At 32.8% G+C, this 19,475-nt stretch overlaps 2 protein-coding genes across 2 annotated transcripts; one reads left to right on the top strand and one right to left on the bottom strand.

The window, feature by feature from the left end:
• Window positions 1–8,399: 8,399 nt before the first annotated feature.
• Window positions 8,400–10,676, bottom strand: LOC133188079 (toll-like receptor 4). Its single transcript, XM_061323468.1, has 2 exons — window positions 9,863–10,676; window positions 8,400–8,980 (listed from the first exon to the last, which is right to left on the bottom strand). Exons 1-2 carry the CDS (start codon window positions 10,674–10,676, stop codon window positions 8,400–8,402), a joined length of 1,395 nt encoding a protein of 464 aa, XP_061179452.1.
• A 4,805-nt stretch (window positions 10,677–15,481) lies between these two features.
• Window positions 15,482–16,932, top strand: LOC133187829 (uncharacterized). The gene is made up of 2 exons (XM_061323227.1): window positions 15,482–15,566; window positions 15,727–16,932. The coding sequence occupies exon 2, from the start codon at window positions 15,750–15,752 to the stop codon at window positions 16,707–16,709; it is 960 nt and encodes a 319-aa protein (XP_061179211.1). The 5' UTR covers window positions 15,482–15,566; window positions 15,727–15,749; the 3' UTR covers window positions 16,710–16,932.
• The last annotated feature ends 2,543 nt before the right edge of the window (window positions 16,933–19,475 follow it).

Raw genomic sequence — 19,475 nt, 5'->3', positions numbered from 1 at the left:
TGAATTTTAAATTGTCTGCATTGCTACATAATTCTACTTCTCTTCCAATTAAAGTTTTTTTCTCAGCTTCAATAACTCAAATTAAACCAAATAAATCAAATCATAAATAACATAAATTAAACCAACAACGCAAATTTAAAATGTGATTATTTCTCTTATCAAGGATCGTTACTGCATGAGTCTATCTCATAAATTAGAGAGAAATATTTAAGATTTAAATTATTATCCCTTTGCAACGCAGTTGGAGGGGATATAGTAACGCATTTGTGAGTGTGTGTGTGTGGGTTAGTCAGTCCTTTTTTGCGAAACGGAAGTGATATACATGTAATTTGCACGGGGATCGATCCCCATACAAATTACATCACATGTTCTCGTAGTCCAATCACATCACATAAATGAAATTGAACGACGGGATAAAAAAACATAACAGATTTGCATGTTTTTTCCAAGTGTAATCCTAACAAAAAAATACTATAGTTAACTGTAGTTTACTATAGTTAACTATAGTAAATCAAAGTGTCAAAGTTATCACTATAGTAAATCAAAGTTTTCAAAGTGATCACTATAGTGTCAAAGTTATCACTATAGTAAATCAAAGTTTTCAAAGTTATCACTATAGTAAATCAAAGTTTTCACCATAGTAAATCAAAGTTTTCATAGTGATCACTATAGTAAATCAAAGTTTTCATAGTTATCACTTTAGTAAATCAAAGTGTCAAAGTTATCACTATAGTAAATCAAAGTGTCAAAGTTATCACAATAGTAAATCAAAGTTTTCATAGTGTCAAAGTTATCACTATAGTTAACTATAGTTAACTATAGTAAACTATAGTTAACTATAGTATTTTTTGTTAGGGAAGGGGCGTGTGCAATCGTGTTCGAAATTTTTGTCATCATCATTTACTTTATCAAGCTACGAAGCTTGAATAAGCTACAGTCATTGAAGTCGCCAATTACAGGTTTAAGTTTTCACGATTATTCTCGTTACTTTTCAAACACTTACTTCTCAATAGTATTTGTACAATCATTATGTTATTAGCTAAATAGTTTGAAATCCTACGTACAATGAATTCGCCAATCATCACCGGGTTACTCGTATGTATTTTATGCCATATTCTTTAAATTAATATAAAGCACAGAAAAATAATAAAATTTTGAAAATCAAAATTATCAGAGGATCCTACAAACAAAATAATGAAACATTCACAAAGAATTGAGAGATGTTTGCGCAGACTACTTTAAATTTGTTTTTGTTCACTGCAGCATAGCTGATATAAAAGTTGTATGTAAACAATAACAGCTAAAAAGTATGGCACATGCATTCAGTTATATTTACATTTGCTGTGTTTTTCTACTAAGCCAACTGTGAAATTGATCTGAAAGTCATTTTTGTGTATACTCACGCGTAGAAATATACACGGTGAAACTCGCGCTAAAGTGACGTCACAATGAGGCTACAGAGACGTAAATATAAATGTCACGATATAGGGCAGCAAGAAATTCAAATATTGAGTATATTATCGGTGCTTTTAAACTTGTAAAATGTAAAAATAAGGAATGTTTTTAAGTTTAGTGTAAATTATCGGTGTGTAAATCACACAGACTTGTCACGTAGGCATATTTCATGAAGCGCGCTAGCGCTTCATGAAAAATATGCCTACATGCAAGTCTGTGTGATTTACACACCAATAATTCACACAGAACTTAAAAACATTCCTTAAATAACTCAGAAAACATTCATAATGATTACTGCTCAAAAAAATACAATGATTAATAAATCAAACTGTAGCAGTGTCTCCAATTGTGGTTAACATACCTCGTATTATAGGACATATCAAAAATCAACTTGTTCAATATTCAAAACCTAGTGGCAACTTGGTATTTACTTAGAATTACATAAGTATTCTCCAGGAAAAATATAGAATATAAAATAGTGTTTCCCTTCCGAAAATAACCTTTTATCCCCTCGCAACGAAGTTTGAGGGGATATAGTAAAGTGCTTGTGTGTGTGTGGGGGGGGGGGGGGTGAGTGCGTAACGGATAATTCATATCAGGATTAATATGCTCTTTGCAAGGTGATGCTCCGCTTTGTGATGTCCTTGTGATTTTAGATATAACAGTTCCTGGCAGACAAATTATATAAAAAATGTGATGATTTGTGGTCACGGCTAATTGCTAAATAAAGGAACGGTGACATTCAAAAATAATTATTCAATGATTTATTTACATTCTTAAATTTTCTCTCTATATAAATGTTAATTTTCCTTGATCTTTATAATAAGTTTAGCGCCTTTCAGAATTGGTTTGGTTAATAAACAGAATAGCAGTTATGACATGGGAGGTTAAATACATAATGCAAATGAGTATTACGAGGATGAAAACATGACAAATAAAATTGAAATTGCATACTTCTACTTGACACCTGACCTCACCTCTGTTTCTAGGGGGTCATTGTTTACGCCTTCTATTTCAGAATTTATAGCTGCGTTCCTTTCTAGCTCACCTGAGCCGATCACTCAAGTAAGGTTTTCTGATCAAAATTTGTCTGTCGTTGTCGTCGTAGTTGTCCTTATTGTTGTCATTTTCATAAACTTTTTACATTTCATCTTCTTCTCCAGAACCGTTCGGCCACTTTCTACCAAACGTGCCACAAAGCATCGTCGGGTGAAGGGAATTCAAGTTTGTTCAAATGAAGGGTCATGCCCTCCTTTTAGGGGACATAATTAAGAATTAGTAAAAAAAAAAAAATTACTTGCATCTTCAAAAATCTTCTGTCCAAGAATTTGAAAACTTAAAACGTATGTAAAAGTTTCATATCATACTATAAAATCGCGTATTTTCATGGGATAATTTTTTTGTGGTTTGATGAAAAATTAATGATTCGAAGGCATTTGATTTCGCACCTTGGTTATAGGATGAACACATTATTCAATGTGAAATTTTAATATTTCGAACATTCAGGGGTCGATCCAAGACTTTAAAGGGACAGGTTTATAAGACCTATCGTTTTTAGGCTATGTCCCATATTTCTTGAAGTGCTTTTATACTGTAAATTAAGTACATTCGTGGTGATCATCAAACATAGGTCATTTTACCAATACTACGCGCTAAAGTATAAAAGCAATTTCGGACAATATCTAAAGGAGAACTGCCCGATATAGTCACTTGTCTATTAACCCATATGCAACAATATATTGTGGTTAAAACTGGTTTATCGGCCTCAGAGAAAAAGCTGCTAATACCTGTTAACATTATTAAAGGCGCTGCACATCAAAAAACATAGAGATAGCAAAGGGCCGCAATGATATTCAGCCGACTCGGTCGACTCTGAGGAATTAAAATAAAAAACAAGTAAGCTAGAGAAATTATTGTTATTGTGCAGTTGTTGATTTCGTGTATTGGCACCGTCAGTATGAATATAGATAGGGAAAAAATCTGTAAATAAAGCACTTTAACATTGCCAAAATTAATTTTTCATAATGTATTTTCGACATGGAATTTGATACTTTTTTTCATTGTTTCTAAAAAAAGAGAGATAAAAAAGAGAGATAAAAATTTTAAACTCTTATTTTTTGCACATCCGACAATCTTTAAGGAAGTTTTAAATGTGTTTTGTAAATTTGAACCGCGTATTTGGGGAATTCAAAAGGAAATTTTACATCAACAGAAAGTTGGAAATGAAATGAAGTTGACACTTCGTTACACGCATCGGTATCTACATCAAACATACTTCCTCGACCTATTAAGAGGAACAGATGAATTGTTACTGAAAAATATCTTAGCTGAATGTTCACGGTATGTTTAATATAAACCTTTTTTAATGATACATTATATATTCTCTAGCTTAGTTTATTGATTTTATCATCTTAATTAAAATAAAATTCTCTTTCCCTAATCAATTTTCTCAATGATGACATTTTTTTCCTGTTTAATATCTGATTATTCTTATAATTTTCAATAACACTTCTAAGTTTTGATACAGAAAGCATCATGATGGCAGAAAATAGAGTATATCAAACATTTATATTATTAATAATTTATATTATTTAGAATTTAGAGAAAAACAGAAAGAAAATGGGCCTACACATCTTGTTTGTCTTAATGATGTGCTACAGTACAGTACCAGCCATGTATCCCCAGTTCAATTATACACAGCAATTTCTTCAAAGGTATAAAAGGGCGTTTGTCGAGACAGCTGATTGCCAGAAATTGGTAGAGAAGGACGGGATAGATATGATAAATTATGGAATAGAGGTTTTGTCAGATGGAACTGAAAAATATAAAGGTCGCTTTTTTGAATCCCTGCAAAGTGTTTTCATGCTTTTACAAAAGAAAAGAAAGGCTTTTAAAGAAAAGATAGCAGAGTCACTTCATAGTCAGTATTATGAATCATACCACACTCTCCGCCGATCACGTGTTGACCTGTTGGAATCCAGTCTAATCCGACTGTACTCAGGTAATGACATCTACAAAGACCTGTCAAGTGCACTTTCTGAACACGTTTGTACAACAAAATCCCTATCTTCAAAAGATAGAGCATTAGCACCCTACGCCACCGCCCTGTTTGCAACAGTGTTATACTGGGAGGATTTAATGGCAACGAGAAAAAAGACATACCGTGGGATAGGAAACGTGGGAGATATAGCAAATGCTTTGAAAGCTTACCAAAAAGGGAAGAGAATTGTTCTACCGCAGTTCACTTCGTCCTCTGATCGAAGAGAAGTATCGATTGGGTTTCTTGCACCTGGTACCGACAAAAACATCTTTTTGATAATTGACAATTCGAAGAAAAGTGAATGGAGACCAAAGGACATCCATCAATATTCAGAATATCCTGGAGAAAGCGAGTTCCTTTATCCACCAGCTGCAAAGTTCAAGGTATTATCTGACCCCGTTAAGAGAACAAAATTGGTAGGTTTTATTGGTGGAGATAAAAGAACATACTACGAAATAAAACTTAAACTTGTCGGAATAAGTTTTAAGCACAAGATGAAAAGAACTGTTCAAAAAGTTTGCCCTTGGAGGAAAGAAAACTAAATACGTAATGTATTGGATCAGAAGTTCTTTAAAACTTTATGAACTAGGTTAACTTAATGTAATAGTCCCTGAAATGCTCTACTTTCCCACTTGAAAGACGAGCGAAAGTTGAACAAAAACAGAGCAAACGATGGGTGAACTGTGTGTGAACGCTGAACACAACTTGGTGAATGGTTGATGAACTGCAGTCTTCGACAAATTCTGGGAGTCCGAAGCCCGGGACCTGGTAAAATTGGAAGCGGGCATGTGGAAATTGCATACTTAAAAGCCCGAAGGACATGTAAATTCTGAGGCCTAAGCCTCCGTATTATCAAATTAAATAATACTAACAACATTAAATGTACTTAAAAGTCTGATTTTTCATTTATTTTAACAATAGTTTATTCCACCGTGATTTCCAAGGAACTCTTTTGCAAAGGAGACACAAAAAGTATACACGTTGAAAACAATATGTGACTTTCAACATGTCCAAGGAACTCTTTTGCAAAGTGTGCAACTTGTACACAAAATGTGTACAGGTTGGAAACAATATTAATGGCGAGACAATAGATCGATCGATAGAAATGGATTTCGGATCATTTCCTTGATATGAAAAGGCAAATAAGAATAAAATTACTAGATAAAATTATTTGTTCGGGCTAGTGTAATAAGTGGTTAAACCTGCCCGAAGGGTATGTACTGGAAAAAAAAATTGGCGAAGACTGTGAACTCTAAACGGTTAGCCTCCTGTCATGCACGAAAAATTCATTCGGAATCTCGAAAAGCTTTGTGGCTAATTAATACTTCATGTAGAAAAAAATAAAGATAAACTCGAACAATGTCATGACAAAGTTATTTACAGATTATATCTGATTATATTTGATTATGTACCGGTGTTGTAGAGTAGCATTTTTCCCGTATCCAGCTTTTTCTTCGGACTCTTTCCCTCCGAGGGGAAATCTCACATTAGAGGTATATTTCCCCTCTTTCTTTCTTAGAGCTGGATTTCCCTATGCTATATATATATATATATATATATATATATATATATATATATATATATATATATATATATATATATATATATATATATATATATATATATATATATGCATTTTTGAATGGTATTGATTATCTATAAGTTTAGGGGATCAGAATATTTTAAATGTCATTTTGCATTCTACTAGATGTTGGTCTGATCACCTATCATTTTACCTAATACATATAGTACATGTATGTGTGGGTTTCTTTTATTCAATTTCATTTTTACTTATTTCATCCATACATTGGTGTTGATATATTTGATTCTTTTTCAACAAAACCATAGGTGCAGTGAGCTTGTTCGTGGTAGGAACTAATAGATAATAACAATATTAATACACAATGATAACCAATACACTTTGTTTGGGTCGACGTCCTTCACTACGTTCAACAGCTTTAGCGACCACCTTATATAAATCAACACATTCCTCAATTATCACTTGAGTACCTTTCATTAAGATTTCATTGTAACAATGCACTACAAAGGCAGAAGATGGTCAGATGAAGTCGAAGGAACAGAATAGCTTTTAGATTCATTTGATCAAAGGTCAAGAACACTGCTACATGTACAGCTACATGTATTTACGTTCTGCAATGCCTCATATCTTTGAATAAATCGATAGATTTAACATTGAGTTAGAAAAATGTAAAAATATATTACCTTGGTGATGAATAATCGTTAGCTTACAAAACTTTCTTATTAACTACATGTACTTTGAGGACCTATGAATTTGAAAGAAAGAGATCGAGAGATTGCTTAGAAACAGTGTTAATGCTTTTTAAAGACATTTTCACTTCAGAAGCCAGACATTTATCTCTTTATTTTCTTTTGGAAGAAATAATTGGTATATGAATATTATGGAAAACCCAAAATAATTCGATTTATGTTATTTATGTAACCACGCGAAAGGGCAAATTTAATTATTTGTTTATTTTGTGCTTTTCCCACTCATCAATGAATATTAAAGAAACACAAATTAGTTCGACTTTTTAAGTTCATTTATGTACCACTCAAGAAAACCTTTAGATAAACATTTGAGTTTTATTTGCGCATTTCCCGATAATTCATTGGAAAGAGAATATTTGATGTTTCTATTCCCTAAAAAGATGAAAAAAGACATCGCTAGTACATGTACGAGGTGTACTCAAGATTTCAATGTAATGCGCTAGCTGATATAGCGAACACTGTATATAGAGAGTGCACAAGTGTACATACACTATGCCATGTATTCCAATAATGCTTATGTCCAACGCTGACAACAAGTCTTAAAAGGGCTACATTTATTCTTATTTTTGACCATTGTATTCCCAATAAAATACTTACTTTCCTAGCGCCGTCTAATTTCACAAATCTGCCAAGTTTCTCATTAGAGCGTGGTGAGTTTTTGCCTCAGAATGTTACCACGGTGTTCTTCACTAGTCTGATGACATTTTAATCAATAGTTTAAATTACCAGTACTTAATCAGCACATGTAAAATAAATCTACTTAATCTTACCGCCAAGAAACAGACAAAATTGAAAAAAATTCTGATCATGATTTATTTTATATATATATATATATATATATATATATATATATATATATATATATATATATATATATATATATATATATATATAACATAGATATAGACCAATATTTCTTTTTTACTTGACATGTCAAGTAAAATGCTGTTTTTATATAAATCAGAACGGATAACATTTACGTGTAGAACCAACAAAATGTTACTGCAAGAGAGTCGCTTCTTTCGTGGATACATTATGCATTGATACATAACGAAAAACGTGTTACAGAGTTGTTGTACACCATTCAATATTAAACATAAAATATTTGAAATACATGAAGTTTGGGGGGAAATTGTGTCAATTGTAATTTAGAAATTGTAATCACCAATCGCAGTCCCTTAATTAGTTGTATTACAGCTGGCACACTCGAGTAACGTGAGCTCACCTTTTGGTTTGTCCAATGCACAGAGTTCTAAACATTGTCAATCTCTCTGAATTAGGTCAATTTCCATTAACCTATAATTTCTATGTTTGTTTAATAACGTTGTGAATCATGGAATCGCTATAACTGGCTAAGAAAGAAAATGCATATGCGTGCCAAATATTTTTTCAGCCGATACATGCCAAAAATTAAAGTTACGGATCGTATTACTTTAAGAAAATGTCACATAATATAACTGATACATGTTTTCTTTCTGATGAATGAATGTAAATTATCAATAATTAGTGTAAAGTGAATTGGACCAAACAAAATTATTTTCGTCTGTCCTGGTATAAAAGTAAGCATACACACTCTGAATGTCGGTCCAAAAAGTCCCAGATATAGGAATCCAGTCTAAAATTCTTCTTCATATAATGTTTCTTGCAATGTTTCTGCTAGTTTTGAACGAAACGCAGTAATTTCGTTTTTATTTTCCCCAAAAAATTCTAGATACGATTTACTATGAATCAAATCCATCCACTTCAGTGGTAATTTTTTGGTAATACCTTTCTGGCATATGATAAAGAAGAGGACATTAGAACGATTTCTGTCGTAAATGGCCTCCATTCTGGCCATGTTCATTTCGTAATTGCACCAGTATGATTCCAAGTAATCTGACGTCAGCAAGCAAACAGTTCTCTGGCTATTATGAATGGCGTTCGCTATGTTGTCTGCGATATCAGTTCCAGGGATGAAATCTCTTTGATGAATACAAAGTCGAAGTTTGTGTTCATTTTCAAGATATTTGACAAGATCTCTGACGAATATTCCATCCTCCTCCGCGTATGATATAAATGCATCAAAGTAGTATTTATGTGGATGTGCAACTTGTTGCTTCTGATTTCTTCTCTTGTTGCCTTTTGCAACATAAAACAAATAGCGCAACCTCCATCGATATCGATGTACGATACGACTTGTAATGACTGTAACAACCACTATAATCAAAGAAGTAGTAATTATCATGAGTAGAGTGTAAGACGCGCAATCTTTATTTAAGTTCTCTAACAAAATGGTGACGTAATGGAATGTTTCCACAGTGCCATTATCAAACAAACAAGTGTAATTATTTACATCAAGAAAAATAATGTTTTTGGAAGATCCAATCCATGATAAGAATTCTATGTTTTCACACGAACACTGCAGCGGATTCTCACGTAAATTTACCAATACTTTGCTGACACTAGATATTTGTGTTAAAGCTTCACGTGTTGATGAGTGAATCTTAGTTAGTCTGTTAAAAGAAAGGTCTAGGCAGCAAAGCCTTTTCATATGTGTCATACTCAAGTAAAATTGATTTAGAGAATTACCGCTCAAATTTAGATGCTTTAAATTCCTAAGGCTTTTGAAAATATTTTTTGGTAAATTTGTTATTCTGTTATAAGCAAGATCTAATGTTTGCAGCTGATTCTGTTTCTGAAATATTAGGCCTTCCACATCATTTTCCAAAGTTTGCCCCAAGATATTATTAGAGAGGTTTAAATGAAGAAGATTCACGAAGTCAATAAAAAATTCCTTTGAAATGTAACCACAAAAGTTATTGGAAAAGTCTACATATCTCAGACTTTTTATTCCTACAACAGGTCCTTCCAGCTGATAAATTATATTATTTTGGAAATGTGCATGCGTAAATTTCCTTGTGTTCTTGAAATGAAACTTTCCGAGAATCATTTTATACATATTGTCATGAAAATAAAGAACGTGTAGGTTAGGTGGAAGATAAAGCGTAACATTATCTACTGGATTAGTCAAATCGGATCCCGTTTCTCTGTATGGATGAGAACCTAATGAATGGTATTCTGGTAAAATATAAGAGTTACATCCCGTGGTGTCACTGGCTTTGGTATCATTGCAGCGAAATGTAAATTGATGGGGAGCTATGAGATGAAACGTAGATTCAAAACTCACATTTAGAATTTCTAGGTTTGATAATCCTCCAAAGTTTGTCAGATACCAACCAAAACTTAAGACATTGTCACCGATGTTCAGAATTCGAAGAGTTTTTGGCAAGTCTAAAAGCAGACCAAATTCAAGATAATTAAGTCTGTTAGATGCAATATTGAGTTCTAAAAGGGAAGTATTCCGAAGATATTGCACATGGCGTCTATGTAGAGAAGTACTGATTCCGTATGTACACTGTAGCTTCTCAAGATTCAGTACTTTGATTGAAGTAGATTCTAAGTCGTAGGACACATTTGGCAAAACAGATATAGCTAGCTCTTCATTGTATGATAAATCAAGATGCTGCAATTTCTTAAGATACCCAAATGCCCCCTTTTCAACGGACTTTATTTCGTTATCAGATAATGTAAGATTTTGTAGAAATGGAGTCATTATGAAGGCTTTTTTCATGATAATAGATATTCTGTTCCTTGTAAGATTCAGAAACCTAATGCTTGGGGAAAGGTTCGTTGGATATGTATAGAACCTATTATGGCCAAAGTCTACGCTGACGACATCTGAATTCAGAGTTGGTGCTGATCGCAGATGGCGAGCTGAACAATCTGCATGGATATACCCGTTCACTTTAAAGCAAACACAGATTTGTCCAGAAGAACAATTCCTGTTATACAGAGAATTCACAAAGACAGAGGCTATACTGTATACCAATAACAACAAGACTGGTGTATCCATGATTCCTATCAATAGAACGATAAAGATCTATAGAACTTTTGTTATACATTTGTACCTAATTAAGTAAACATTTACACGTACATACATATCAGAAAGCAATTAAATTTTCCTTTCAGTATATACTATATATTGTTTTAATAATTGTGATAAAAGGACTTCTCTCTTAAATTAATCCACTGAAAGTTTTGAATATACTCCATAAGAATGAAGTTTGTAGTGAACAATATACAAGAATAAAGATATGCTGGTTTATAATCATCCCGGTACCGCAATAACACTAAGTTAAGCTTTTCATTGGTGGTCTTCGAGCTAAAAGCATTTAAATAGATCAATTTACTACTATTATCATTTGCATTCATATAGTTTTGAAATTGAGGATCTTTAAAACAGTTACCTCCTCTATTTTGGTCATTTTTTCCTGTTTTTCCAAAGGATTTTGAGTATTTAAGCATGTTGTTTCCAAAAGTATCACCAAACTCTACACGGATAAAAAGTACATGTATGCTTTAATTTTGGAAATCATTGTTTTGGTGCTATGAGTTTCGTTACGAGCAAAATATCTTTTGGAAGCATTGATCATCTTTGGGAACCAGGACAATTTTTTATACCTCAAAAGTGTTTATGAGCTCTGAGAGCTTTGCCTGGGGCATCACTTTGCCATTAAAACTTGCTGATTAGTTAACAAAATGCAATAAATTTTAGTGTTTGAATCTTTAATACTTGAATATGTTTTAACAATCAAGTTTGAAAAAAAAAATCGTTTGTACAGGCAAATGCCCTGTTTCAAAAATTGACATTCTTCAGAAATTAAAAAAAAATCCCTTTGATGAAATACTGAATCACTAGTTTTATATTTAGACAAATACTATAATAAAGACACTCACCAAGCAACTCACAAAGTCCTTGAATAAGTAGAATCTAAGTTTGTTTATGAATATAAAATATTAGGGAGAACAACTCGTAATTTTTCAAAAATACTTTTCTTTGCTGTCAATATTAAAAGTAGTGGATGTAGGAAAGATCGGAAAACATGTAATTATTATATGTGGAGGGCCCTAAGTGTAAATAATTGTCCCTCTCTCTTATACATCTGTTCACACAGGAAATGCTTTTTATAATTTTCTAACAAACATGTCTTGAGTACTTTTAGGCATATATACATCCTAAATTTATGTAAAATCATCCTCAAACCCTTGGTGTTAAACAGTGATTTTAGGGAAAAAATGTTGGTTCAGTGAGATTTGATTTCGTGGCTGAGGAAGTGCTGGGTTTGTTGTGTATTATACACATTTCTTTTAAGACATGAATTTGCTAAGAAGCTTTCCACACCATTAAAACAATGAAAACTCCCATGAAAATGAGTGATTTCTTGGAATTAATTTGATAGGAAATAGGAAATTATGTTAAGCATACATTATTAACTAATTTAACATTTTGATTCAAATTTCGTAAATGTTTTAAAATGTACGAAGTATTAAATAGAATTTAACATGAAAATCAATTTTAACGGTGAATTATGATTTATTTTCATACCTAACGATTTTAACGGTCGATTATGAATTATTTTATTTAAATTTCCATACCGTAACGATTTTAAGTGTAATGTAATACAACATCCGATATTGATAAGGAATACCTTGAAAGCGATCATGTCTTAACTTGAACAGTTTATTTAGTCATCACACCACCCATATAACTGCTGCTAGATCTTGAATTCCTAATAGTCCAGTCAATTTAGCAAAAATTAGACAGGATGTTGATAAATCAAAATATTCCTACTTCTGTTAAGCCTAGCTCTTTAAAGAAAATGATAAAAATTAAAGGTGTTTTAATAAAGTCTAGCATGAAAAACAATTTTAAACACTGATCCGTCCTAAAAAGATACCAGTGATTCAAAAAAAAAAAAAAAAACTCCGGAAATAAGCAAACGTTGACAAATGAGTACCAGTTAATTTCTAATAGAACTTTTCATAAACCTTATGCCTTCTCGATATTTTACTATTTCAATTTCGGATAAATCTTTGGCATTGTTCAAAATTTTATCCCATTTGTAAGCACTTTAAATAAAAATACTAATATTCAAAAATATAGGTTACATCATGACATTTGTAGGTCGAAATTGCAGTTGTTTATACCTTACAACGATCGGCAGTAAATGATTGATTGATTGATTGTATATTGTTTAACGTCCCATTCGAGAATTTTTCACTCATAGAGAGACGTTACCGTGTGCCGGTGAAGGGCTTCAAATTTAGACCTATACTCGGAACTCAGGGCCATTGAGCAGTGAGGGTTCTTTATCGTGCCAACGCCTACCGTGACACGGGACATATCCGAAAGATCCGTGACTTTCACTTCAAATGCCGGACGCTTGGCGAAGAAACAGTCACTACCAATGTTTACGTCTTAGGGCCGGTACACATTGTAAGTCTTGTCTTGTAAGTCATGGAACTTAAGTTCTAACTTCACCATGTGTACACCCTTAATACAGGTTTTTTTTTTTTTTCTTACAAACCTTACTTACGAATAGAGCACTGCTTTATTTCTTAATACAAGACTTAGCTGACCTTCTCTTCTCACCCAATGAAAATCATTCACCCAAATGTCAATCAATTTTTATCAAACCATACAGGTGGGTAAATTGAAGTAAACACAAATGTGTTTTTTAAAAAGTTAATGAATGTATTCACAAATACATCTGTTTAACCTCTTCTTTTAAGAAGTTTGAATGCATTGGTTAGTAAAATTATTACAGCGCACGTCTTCTCTTTAATGAATGAATACACTGTTGAAGGCCGAGTATATGGAAATGTTGTTTATAATATTGTAAGTCTTGCCTTAGGGTGTGGACATGAAAGCCGCACGGCCTGCAAAAACGTAAGGTTTTAGACTTATAAGGCAAGCCTTACCGTGTGTACCGGCAGTAAATGAAACTCTACATATAAAATCAACCCTTACTCCTACAGTCTCTACTGATATTTCTATATTTTCTGCAATATTCTTTCGTTCCATCATTTATTTTAAACATTAAAATCTTTACTTTAAATTGAAAATATTTTCATACCTGATTTAGGTAATCGAGTAACGCCTATCTATTCGGTTCTACTCACAATTTTGTGTAACAGAAAGCTGATTAAGCATCCGGAGTTGATACTCTCATTCCGATGGGATAAGTCTAAAATGTCTGGTTCCCTGGCTCATGATCACTAAAAGGGAACCAGACTAGTATACATATTTCTTTTTTCTCCAGTGCTTTAACCAACATTCTGGGATCGATCGAAGACTTTGAAGAGGTTGTTCTGTCTAATGTTCATTAAAAACTTATGAGGCGCCGTTTTGGTATTTACTGCCAAAAAGTGATATCACCTATTCGAATAGGTGATATCACCTATTCAATTGGTGATATCACCTATTCGAATAAGTGATATCACCTATTCGAATAGGTGATATCACCTTTTCAATTTGAATGAGTGATATCACTTTTCGAATAGGTGATATCACTTTTTGGCAGTAAATACCAAAACGGCGCCTCATAAAAACTGTCGTTGCTTGGTTGTGTTCCATATTTCTAGACATCATTCAATGCTGTTAAGCATCATTTGTGGTTATTGTTTAATTAATGAAGTTTACGTTGATAGCAGTATACTTAAGAAATGAATTTAATTTTTGAGAATTTATGAGGACATGAACTACGACACTTCACGCCGGCATATTTCATGAAGCGCGTTAGCGCTTCATGATAAATATGCAGGCGTAAAACGTTATAGTTCATGTGCCTCATGAATTCTCAAAAATTAAATTCATATCTTATATTTACATTATTTTTCTGATGACTTGCCACATATTTTTGTCATTCACCGATCATTTTAAAAAAAAAACGTTTGCACTATTTTTGACTTCAATTACTTCACAATGGAAATGTTCTTACTCATTCCATTGTAGGTCATGAGAACATGAACTTTTTTCTAATTTGCAAAGAATCTCAAGGGAAAATATTTGGAAATGTCAATATTATAGTATGTAAACAAAATAAATATTTCGGTCAAGTTCTGTTTTCTAGGTAGCCAAACTATTTTCAGGCTGTTTTCAGTTGCAAAAGAAGAGAACTTATCGGTTATCTAGTATTATCCTTTTCAAAATACTGTGCTGAAACACAATATAGCTTATCTTTTAAGTAGATTATTAATGACATTTATTTTTCAATGAGTATATTCGTATATATAGTACTTGACGTATCTCTGGCGTTGCTCAGTACGTAAGGCTTTGGATTACTCATATCAGTAACCTTGATATCCTGTTCGTGCTTTTTAATATGCAACAATTAGTTAAAGTTAGTTCAGCAGCATCAGATTGGAGACTATTGGTAAACACTATAAACGGCGCTGCACATTTTAAAGACGGAAGAAGAGGGCAATCAAGATAACTCGGTTGACTTGGAAAAATTAAAATTAAAAAAGGAAATTAGAGAACTGTTGTTTTTTTTTTTTTTAATTTATAGATTTTTGTGATATTAGTACATGGGTGCCATAAATAGTAATATAGAATATATGAATATGAATATAGAAAGTGAAGAAGTTTCTTCTTAACAATACCACTTTGCAGTAATATTTTTTTTATTTAATTTTCCAACAATGAAATCGAAACTTATTTCATTATGTATAATAGACAAGTAGTATAAAATATCATCCTTGGCTTTAAGTACACTTGGGCAGCCATTAAGGAAGTTTATGGGTTGTGCAAATTTGGATTATGTAGAATTTATAGAATTTGAAAAGGAAATCTGTCATCAACAAAACCTCGGAAACAGCGGTCATATATACATTCCTGATCTATAAGGAGAAATTGCTCATTTTTACCGACAAAAAAACCCATCTAAAATCCATGTTCACGGTATGTTCATATAAACATTTTTTTAACATATTGTAATCTGTTTCATTTACTTCAGTTAATTCTTCTCGCCAAATAATCAAAAATGAAAATGACTTCACTTCATCAATTTCCTTACAGAGTTCTGCAGAAAAATAAGTACATTTTTAGCATTTTAATTTAGATTGTAGAGAAAACTGAAAGAAAATGGATCTTTTGTTCATCGTTGTGACATACTGCAGTACAGTAACAGCCTTGCATCCCAAATTCAATTATTATGCACAACAAATACATCGAAGACACAAAAGGGCGTTTGTAGAGAAAGCTGATTGCCAGAAAATGATAGAGAAGAACGGAATGGATATGATAAATTATGGAATAGAGGTTTTGTCAAATGGGACTGAGAAATATGAAGGTCGCTTTTTTGAATCCCTGCAAAGTGTTTTCATGCTTTTACAAAAGAAAAGAAATGATACAAAATGGACGATAGCAGAGTCACTTCGGAATCAGTATCGTACATCTTACAATACCCTCCGTCGATCACGTGATCAACTGGAATCCAGTCTTATCCAACTGTACACAGCTGATGAAATTTACAATGATCTATCGGGAGCACTTGGTCAACATGACTGTACAACAAAAGCGTTATCTCCAAAAGACAGAGCATTAGCACCTTACGCGACCGCCCTGTTTGCCACAATGTTGTACTGGGGAGATTTGATGACAACAGGAAAAACGACATACCGAGGGATAGGCAACATAAGTGGAGATATGACAACTGTTTTGAAAGCTTACCAAAAAGGGGAAAGCATAGTTCTGCCGCAGTTCACATCATCATCAGAGCTTCGAGAAGTAGCGATGGAAACATTTCTTGCGCCTAATACTGACAAAAATATTTTTTTAATAATTGACAATTCACAGGCTAGTGAATGGAGACCAAAAGGTATTAGTCAGTATTCATATTATGATGAAAGAGAGTTCCTTTTCCCACCAGCTGCAAAGTTCAAAGTTCTTTCTGATCCCGTTAAGAAGACAGTAAAGATTGGTCAAAATAGTGGAAATCAGCGAACATTTTACGAAATAAAGTTAAGACTTAAGGGAATCAGTTTAAAACATAAAATAAGAAAAAAACTTCGAAAGATCTGTCCATGGATTAAAGAAAAATGAAGTATGTTGAACCATATACTACCTAAATTAACTTTGTGTACTTGGCTCATTGTGTTAGATTTTGTTTACTTTAAAGATAAACCCGCCTGTGTGTGCATGTGTAAGATAGTCTTTACCTCAAGATAAATCTGTCTGTCTCTGTGTGTGTGAAGAACATCATATATACATGTACTACTCAAAGTTTTATAATCTGCAGTGACTATTTTATCTATACCTTAATAAATTCACAGGTCACAAACACACTTCAAATTTTAGGATTTGTTGCTTGTACTATTATACTTTTTTTGACTAAGTTCGAGGGCAAAATGTGTTTTCTCGGACCCAAACAGTTACACGTTTTACTTATCATTTAGAAATACATGGCTTCCATGTTTGCATTTTTTCCATGTTTGTTCCTGCCTACAGTGTGACGTAAAAAACGTCATTGATAGCGGTCAAATATCTCGCTCAGCGGTCGATCCAACATATATATGTGGTAAACTTTTCCCGAGTACCATGAGATTTGGTGCCGAGCGAAGCGAGGGACCAAATCGAATATCGAGGGAAAAGTTTAACAACATACTTAGTACATGTTTTACACAAAGAAATTAAACTCTTTGTGTTTCTATCTATTTCATCACAACTCTAGCGTGTTTCCTTTTAATTGTATCAAGAAAATGATGATTAAATAAAGATGCAATTTTGTACAGGCCCAGATGTGATAATTATACCCTCAGGGATATATATACATGTACTTGTCTGTAGCAGGTCAGAAGATGGTCCACAGTGAACAGTTTTCAAACACAATTAGGTTCATTCCTGCATATTCAAAACCTCTTCATCAATGTATGAAGACAGTATTGTCTTAGTTTCTTTTGGATTTAAGTCAGAAGCTTCTAATAGGATTCTTTTGGACATTAGTGATGATTTGTTTTGGAATATAGATGTAGGTTAAGATCCAAATAATGATTCCCTGGTGCTATTTCTCAAATTGATCCAAAAAAGCAGAGAATATTTTACAGAAAACGCGACCAAAATAATAAAAAACGAGCAAATGTTTGAGTAGCCTCGGCTTAAAACTTAACAGGAATGTCAGCAATGTAGGACTTCCATGTTTATTTCACATGTTCTGACAATCTCGCCGTGTCATATTGGGATGAACACAAGATAGTGAGTTAACTCCAATTTTTTGCACTATCAGTTAGGAAATACATCGTTCTGACAGGAAGATCAGTTACGCAGCATAAAATCCTAAATATTCAACCAATTAAACTTGCTTAGATTTGTGTTGTAATTTTGGCGAAAGTGGTGTTTAATGTCAAAAAGAAAGAGAGTAGGAGAGAGTGAGTTTCTTTTTCCCGTTTTGGTTTTACTAATTCTGTAAATTTTAGTGACAGTTTAACACCTCGGGCCAAACATTCATTGTTTAGTGACCTTGAACCCGTGCTCATGATTATATCCTATCATCGATAATGATAGTTTTAATAATATATTATGCACACAATAGCATAGTCACCAAATCATGAAGCTTGGGCTTGGAGTGTACCAAGTGATTTGGTATTGGCAAAAATCCTTTGTTCGAGGTAACATGTACTAACGATTTTTTGACTTTTTTTAGGAAACAATTTTTAAATACTTTTTAGCACTTTTAAAGATATATATATGAAGGTGTATCCCAAGGTTCTATATTAGGTCCTGTCCTTTTTAACATATTTTTAAATGACATTTTTAGCTTTGTTGATGACGGCATGTTATATAACTATGCTGATGACAATTCATTGTCTCATTCAGACTCTGATTTAAGCAAAGTTATTAAAGTTTTAGAAGATGAAAGCCTAAATCTAATAAATTGGTTCTCAAACAACCACATGGAAGCAAATCCAGAAAACGTTATGGCACTCTCAATAGGAAATAAAACCTGTAAAGAAAACATCACTCTCAACTTGGATGGTATTAATATAAAATGTGAGGAAGAGGTTAAGCTCCTGGGTGTGACATTTGATAGCCAACTAAAATTTAATAGCCATATTTCAAACATACTATGCAAAAAAGCAGCAAGACAACTTAATGTATTAAAACGCATAGGTAAACACCTAAACAAACTGGGCAAATAAACTATCTATTATTCTTTTATTATGAGTAATTTTAATTACTGTCCTGTTGTATGGCATTTCTGTGGAGAAAATAATACAAGAAAAATTGAAAAAAAATCAAGAAAGGGCTCTCAGATTTATTTACGATGATGGAAACAGTACTTACGAAGAATTATTACTTAAGTCAGGTCTACCAACTTTAAAAATTAGAAGAATAAGAACAATGGCTACAGAAGTTTTTAAAATTTTAAAAAATGAAAGCCCAGCATATCTGTCTGATCTATTCACTTTTAAAGAAACATCATATCATTTTAGGAAAAGTAATACAGTGCAGGTATCTGGAGTAAGAACTACTAAACATGGTCTACACTCTTTTAGATATGCAGGAACCAAACTCTGGAATGAACTCCCAGAAGACATTAGAAATGCATCTACAATAAATCAGTTTAAAAGTCTTATTAATAACTGGAATAGAGATTCCTGTAAATGTGGCTCCTGCAGATCTTAAACCTTAGTTTTAAATTCAGTTCTTTTTTTGGGGGGGGGGGGGGGTTAAGTTTTCAATTTTCTGTTTCTTATGTTTAGTATGTTTATTCATTTTAATGAGTAAATTTACCATAAAATATGATATTATAAAGTTTAACTTTTTTAATTCAGCGAAGTGCTATCTCATATTTTATGCAATAATATAAAT

The sequence above is a fragment of the Saccostrea echinata genome, unplaced genomic scaffold (genome assembly GCF_033153115.1).
Source record: "Saccostrea echinata isolate AGI-Se365-2 ecotype Australia unplaced genomic scaffold, CSIRO_AGI_Sech_v1 ptg000015l, whole genome shotgun sequence".
In the NCBI taxonomy this organism is placed as follows: Eukaryota; Metazoa; Mollusca; class Bivalvia; order Ostreida; family Ostreidae; genus Saccostrea; species Saccostrea echinata.
Note: the sequence above shows the minus strand (reverse complement) of the source record. Positions and strands in the feature narration are given on the sequence as shown.